The sequence below is a fragment of the Stegostoma tigrinum genome, chromosome 18 (genome assembly GCF_030684315.1).
Source record: "Stegostoma tigrinum isolate sSteTig4 chromosome 18, sSteTig4.hap1, whole genome shotgun sequence".
Taxonomy (NCBI): domain Eukaryota; kingdom Metazoa; phylum Chordata; class Chondrichthyes; order Orectolobiformes; family Stegostomatidae; genus Stegostoma; species Stegostoma tigrinum.
In genome coordinates, this window is record NC_081371.1 from 28,402,117 (window position 1) to 28,409,507 (window position 7,391).

General features: G+C 41.0%; 1 protein-coding gene across 1 annotated transcript; it reads left to right on the forward strand.

Annotated features, from left to right (window-relative positions):
- Positions 1–2,661: 2,661 nt before the first annotated feature.
- On the forward strand, positions 2,662–6,263 carry cdkn1bb (cyclin dependent kinase inhibitor 1Bb). Its single transcript, XM_048549048.2, has 3 exons — positions 2,662–3,479; positions 3,868–4,007; positions 5,524–6,263. The coding sequence occupies exons 1-2, from the start codon at positions 2,999–3,001 to the stop codon at positions 3,990–3,992; spliced, it is 606 nt and encodes a 201-aa protein (XP_048405005.1). The 5' UTR covers positions 2,662–2,998; the 3' UTR covers positions 3,993–4,007; positions 5,524–6,263.
- Positions 6,264–7,391: the final 1,128 nt, after the last annotated feature.

Consider the following 7,391-nt stretch of genomic DNA (forward strand, 5'->3'; position numbering starts at 1 on the left):
AATGACATTATATTTCAACGTTTACAATTTGGAAGTATTATACAGAATCAATAGAATCTTGAAAGATGACAACAAATGCATCCACTCTCTCTAAAGCCACCTCTTTCAATACTCTAGGTTGTGGATTATTGGATCCCAGCAATTCAATTTTCAGTCCCAGTAATTCTGCAGGACTACATTTTTTTAAACCACACCTTTTTTTCAGTTCTTCAATTCATTAGTTTCTTTGAACTATTATTTCTGGGAAATTTCTTGTACCCATTCCCATTATAAATTACCCCATATCTGTTTGTCATGGACCCACATTTGTCTTTCCTATTTATATACGTATATAAGCTGTTTTTTTTTGTTTTGGGTTGGGTTCATATTCTATTCTCCCCATATTACAATCATTAAGAACTTGCAACAAACTGTCATGCACATGGTTGCAAAATTCAGCATAGCTATTGAGGTGCAACAAATGCAACGATCCGATGCCTTGTCTGAATGGCTTTACAGAGATAAACAATCCTTCAATGGCTAGATCAAATATGAGACTACTGCTATATGTGCCCATAGCAATTCATATGCAAAATCCTAACTGAATGTTGGACGCTCCATTGATATTCTTCCCTATTCCACTATCCCGTTCCCGTTTCGCTGTCAAGGATTTAACAGAATTTGGCGCAAATTAGATTATTGAGTGACAGGGGTAAATGCTGTACTTTAACTAATAAGAATAACTCATAATGGTTAAGATAACCTCTCTGAAGTTTGTCTTATATAAGAATCGGTGATTCCGCATGCATTATAAGCCACCACCGCCCCCCCGCCCCCCGAAGATGGGGCGGGATATAATGCTCAAGTGTACTAAGACTGATTGTAACTACATTTGGAAAATGTGCTCTGGGTAAATCGGAGATTTATTTACTTTGTGTCAGCTTTGTTTGGGCGATACATCTTGAAACACATTACAAATTACTCCACGGTTTTACCAAAGGAGTCGTCGTTTATCCGAGAGAAACACAAATACGGCGTTTGCCCTTTCCCTGCAGTGTCCCCAAAAGAGTGATTCAAAAATATACTAGGTGTGATTGCGAAGCACAATAAAACAATTCTAAGCAATGATAATTTACACTGAAAATACTTTCTGAATCAGTTACTTTCTAGCTTTTGTCTTGCGACCTCATTACAATCAAGACCGTTCATATTTTTCTTTGCTGCGCCCAGTATTTATAAGTAAACACAGCGCAATTAATGTGCAAACAGTGAGATCGACCTCTGCATTTCAGTTCTGTTGACGTCCTAATGTTTACCAAAATTGACTGTTTTCTTGGAATACAATCACAGAACATGTTTTACAGTGAGATCTGAGTCTTCATTTCGTTTCCCAAATACTACATACACTGAGGTGAAGGAAAAGTCGCCTTTACGTATCGAGTCTCGAAAAGCGATCCCTGGATGTCTTGGGTAGCTCCTAAACATAACACCTTGTAACAGCTATGAATGCGTCTAGAAGGCTCTCAAACAACTGCCGAGAAATCAACTACAAGACGTTTTTACGGTTATGTTTAATTCTTGAAAACGACATCATAATTTCTGACGCGCCCTTTTAGCACTCTGTGCAGTCACCTGCTGTATTGCTGAAGGGAGACACGAGTTGCCAGTTAAACTACAGTATCTACAATGAAAATATGATTTACAAACTCTCACCCACGTTAATATTTTAAAATAGAAAGAGAACCCCGTATTTTGTGAATTCGACTACATTACTATTGTTTCATAGCCTTTATTCTGCACTCACCCGGCCAGTTTCAGATGATTAATCCACAAAAGTGGTAAACTGCACAATTGAGAGCGGTTATTGGCAGAAAGTCCAAGATCGGAGTTAAAAAAATTCCGCCAAGAAACATGTTTACGTCGCATAAAAGGAAACCAGTTAAGATTTTAAAATATAACCGACACACTGTTAACCCCTTGAGCACTTTCCAGTAAAGTTACTCGGTTGGTCATGCGTGCTGCGGCTGTGCTCAATCATTAGCGAAATCATTCATCTCACTGAAAATTCTCCAGTTTTGGGATGTCTGAGCATTCATCGAGAGCAATTTTCATGAATAGCCTGATTACTCTCGATCATTTATTGCGAGGTGTTTGCTGCATTTGTAGGATTTTAACAATTAGTAATGTGCATTTTGAGGTGTAGGATAGCTGGTTTATAAACAAAACACTTGGATGTGCTCATGAGCTGCCCTATCGTCCAGGGCTACGGACCAAGAGTTGGAAGCTGGGAGGGAGGCTGGATGACGTTTACCCGTCTAGTACGGAAACGATGGACCAAATGCACTCCTACGCTGTCATATGTTTTTTTTAATGTCCCTAATAGTCGGTATAAAGTCACTTCAATGAATCTAAGTGATGCAATATGTAGGAGAATTCACGTTTGCTGCGGGAGAGCTGTGTTTGCTGCGGCTGTCGGGTTGATGGCGCTACGAGCTGACTCCTCTTTAGTAGGTTTCACGCTTCGCTAATACTTCTCCATAGGCGCCTACCTCTCACTCTCCCTTCGAGGAGGGAGGGGGAGAGAAGAGAGAGATTGCTTGTCAATAAACAAAACGTTTTTAGATCATTACAAGGTCGCTCCCAGCCTAGAGCAAGCTCGTTCCCGAGTCCCAGCCCTACACTTGAGGGCGGGACAAGGGCGGAGCAGCTTCACTCCGGCCAATCGCAGGGTGCTCTCTTTTTAAAATTCCCTGTCCGTCACTCAGTTTCCTCTTCGTCAGCCTCCTTCGCCATATTGGGTAACTGAAAAAAAAGCCAGTTTTTTTTCCGCCTTACTGGAATCAGTTTTGACGAGCGATAGGTTGTAAACTGCTGCTGTTGTTGGCGTTTTTGTTGTGGTTCTGTGCTTTGCAGCTTTCTGAAGAATTGCACGATATTGTTACATCGTGTAACCTTGCAGTCCTGCTGTCTGTGAGGCTTCGGACGATTTGCAGCGAGAGGGGGTACGAAGGGAAAAAAAATGTCAAACGTACGCATTTCTAATGGTAGCCCTTCGCTGGAGAGAATGGCAGCTCAGCAAGGAGGGCACCCAAAACCTTCAGCCTGCAGGAATCTTTTCGGTCCCGTAAACCACGACGAGTTGAACCGAGAGTTACAAAAGAAACAGAAGGAGATCCGCGAGCAGGACAGGCGGAGGTGGAATTACGACTTCGAGAGGGACAAGCCGCTGGATGGGAATTACAAATGGGAAGCCGTGGATTGCAAGGATGTGCCTCATTTTTACTGGGGTTCTCCCAGGGAGCAAGTGTCATCAGCCGATTGCAGTATGGATGTGAACGGGAACCATGCGATAGTTTGCGCAGGAACTCTGGCTCAGGGAAATTCAGGGGAGACACACTTTGCGAATTCAGAGCAAAAGGACGTGGTTAAAGAGACAACTGAACATTTCACGGACTCAAAAGAGCAGTGCTGTAGTCCCCGAAAACGAGCTGCGTCAGTCGGTAAGTGACAAAGATGTACTCTATTGGGAGTTGCAGGATCCATTTTCAAACGGACCTTTCTGACCTTTTTTTTCGCGCAAAAAGAAGCTTTCACTGCCAACCAGTGGTTTATTCACATATTTCCGCGGACCTGCTTTTAAAATCGTGCAGTTCTTGGTCTGTTTGGGGTTAAGCATGAGTTCCCCTACGTTTGAAAAAGGATACTGCAACTTCAAAGGCCTTTTACAAAGATGAAGCAAACGGCTTTTCTCCCCCCTTCAACAAGCTTGAGATGTGGTTGACTACTACCCATCAGCACGACGAACCTTCATTAAGGAGTAACGCACATAATATACTATCATACTGAATTTTTTTTTACAAATTTTAATTTAGCTTTTCTTGATTATAGATGGCTTTCCAGAAGCAAAAAGAACCAACACAGCGACGGAGTCAGACTGGTCAGCAAATTCTCCCAATATAAATACATTAGAGAAGACGCCGAAGAAATCGATTTCGAGCGGGCATCAAACATAAAGCAAAAGTGACAAGGTAGCTCTTCTGTACCTTTTTTCAATTGACTGTCTCCTCCCAAAATATCATATAACAACAAAGGTAGCAACAAGACTTTATACTGCATTAACCGGTTGGCCTCACTGGCCCAGGTTTGAAAGCGTACACAGGGTTGTAATGTCACTCGTGTTTCTTTGCTATATTTTCTGACCGACACGTATGCACAGGTGATTATTTCCAGCTGTTTTCAAATAACCAGATACACTGTAGCGTTCTGCACAAGTTAAACATCTTGGGTGTCCTTTCCTTCCCTCCACAATACGGTAGATTGCTTTGCACAAGTCTTGTCAATAAAGTCTCAGGACTGACTGCGAAAACGTAGTACATTACGCGGGGGAGTGCGCAACCACAACTGTAATGTGTCTTTGTAGGCTTTATACATTGGGCATTTTTTCCCTTTACGCCAACTTCCAACATTAATACAATAAAACAAGAAATAATCACGATTAAAAACAGATCACAGGAGGAAGCTGTTCTTTATCTCCCCGGCTGATGTACAAGCAGCATTCAAAATTACACTTGCGGTTGAGTCCAAGGTTGTAGAATAGCTGCATGGCACATATATTTTAACGTTTCTCTCATTTCCCCTATGATTTTATAAGTTGTAGTAAAATGTGAGTGGCGGGACTATGTGGTGTACACTCAGGTTTAATATACAAACAAGGGGTGTGGTGGGGAAGCTAGCTTTTTAAATAGCTAGTCTCAACAAATTAAAATTTAATGGAGATGCTTATTTCTTGGCTCTGTCCACATTCGTAGTCAAAGTCGTGCATTGAAAATATTGTCCACTACTTTTTGTGAAGTATTGTGTATGCTAAACTGTCTTCTGTATCAGTTTCAGATAGAACAAGGTGTGTTTGCACTGAGATTTTAAAACATCCTAATTAGACTACAGATATATTGCCCTGTGCAGTTGTGATATTTCTTTAAGTTGGTAGGTCTAACTAGTCAGATCCAAAAACTCTCTCTTTAAGAAACCTATATAGGTGACTTTCTTTCAGGTAGTGCTGCCACACTCACCATATCTCCCCCCTGGCCCAAAGCAAATCAGTTTGCTTTTTAAAGGAAAGGCCTGGATGCACCACAGCTAACTATATTCAATAACAAGTAATACATATTTGTGCATTTGAAAATTATAGCAACTAGTTAAATGTGGTTCTTGTGTCTAAAGTCCCACCATGCTGACAAATGCATTTTTTGATTACTTCCAGGCAGTGTAACTTGTCCAGTTGCTAGATTTTTAAATCAAATATTGAAATATCATGTTAATAACATGATCATATCTGTGCACAAGTCTTAGCACTAATGGTATTAGTTGGCTCAGTGTCCAGTTGAATAACCAATTGCTTAACCCTTTTGCCAACTGTACCCTGTAATCAGCAGCTGAGTTGAAATTATCAGTGTAGCTATGCCAAATAGCATTTTAAGTAATTCCAATGATACATAATTACCAAACATTGTATTAATCTTTTTACTTTGTATTTTTCCTTGTTAGGTATGAAGATCCTTTTTTTTCCCCCTTGTTCATCCATGGCAGTGCTTGATGAAGCGAGGACGATCTCCTCAGAGACAGACATATCGTTATCTCTCCAAGTGTGGAGAGCCCAGGCACTGAACTTGTGAACACTAAACCGCTGATTTTAGAGTGGATATAGCGCTGTGCAATTAGGTTCTTCCTTTATCACTTGGCTGATTTTACTACCTGTGTACATAGTTTTTTTTTGTAGCACATAAATCATTTTTGGGGGGTGGGTGGGGTGAAGGGGAGGAAGTGGGAAACTGTTAAAATGCAGAGTTTAGAAAATGTATGACTTGAATAGTAGCAGTGTAGTTTTCCAATGCAGTTTAGAAACTGCAAAGTTACAATACCTGTGTATTGTATGTTTAAAAGAATAAAAAAATCTAAAATGTACCTGTGTACATAACTTTGTAAAGACACTGAGAAATTATACTAACTTATTTATGTTATAAAGAATTGATGTTTTTGAAATCTAGAAGATAATTTTCCGTTAAGCCAAAGTGGCATTTTTCATGTGCATTTGTAAATGCTTTATTGTAGATTTTCCCATCCGTTTTTGCCTGTCATAATATAAGGCTATGCTTGAAAGAGGGAGCGTCCTGAGCCATTTTCTGCCTTTAATATTGAATATATTTCTCATTTTTTGTTTTGTAACGTGTGAAGAGGTGCTGACGTTGTCCGGCATCCTGATTTCCAATAAAGAGAAACGTGCATTATGCGTGTGTATAGTTTACAATTTAAAGCAAGTATAGCTACTTCACATGTTGCAAATGCTTAAGAAACCATTAAAAGTTGCTAGTGCTGCTACCTTTTTTGTTAAGGAGAGAGATATTTTGATTTGAAAATTATCTCGGGGCTTCCGTAATTGTAAATGTGGTTCTTCGAAATGATGCACACTTTTTGTGTTGATGTAAGCTACACCTAGTCACAGAAATGATGCAGAATGTTTAATGTTTCATATTTTTACGAAAACGTTACCATTTGTAAGGGTTTTCTTCGCAGTCTGAAACCGTTGCTTTTTATAAATGCGGCCTTTATTAATTTTTAAAATGATTAACACGGCTTCTTAGGTGTGATTTTTGAAGAGGGGATTTACCGTGGCGGGGGAGTTGACAACAGCTTACCAGAGTACTTACCTACTCTACCCGCTCCTCACCACCCCCCCCCCCCCCCCAACCGAACGAATCGAGAGCTGAAATGCTTTTGAAAGCCTTTTAAAAAATAACAGTAGCTGCCAAAACAATAGCTTTGTAAAACATTATCGCCCGCTAAGTAGGAGCCAGACACTCCCAGGAGCAGCTACAGCGTGTGTGGGAGAGGGGGAGCTCAAGCTCTGGGGCGGCTAGAACTCTGTCGATGATTGACAGCTCGAGGACCAAAAAAAGCACGCCATGGCGTGGCGGCCAATGAGGGCGCGAGCTGCTGCAACGTCAGCGCGAGCCGGGCTGTGTTTTCCTTTCAAACACTGTTTCCCCGCCCCATAGCCTTCGTCGCATTGGTTCGCGCTCGGCTAGACGAAACGAACGGTTGGGAATGGCAAGATCCTATTGGAGGAAAATAACGTCAATCAACGCGTGGCGTTGTCCTTGTCGTGAGCGCGCACGCAGCTTGTAGAGAGGTCGTCCAAGTTTTTGAATTCATATTTAAAACGACAATAACCGTTTCCCGAAGTGTATTTAAAGCTGCGCCAAAAAAATAGGATCCTTCACTTGCCATTTCCTTTGGTCTCTCTCCTGCAGTGGTTATACCGAAATGATATATTTGCGGCTGCTCGAATTTAGAAAAAATGAACACACAAATTAGCGCTGTAAATGTAGGCGGAATGGAATGCATTCTTTTTATTT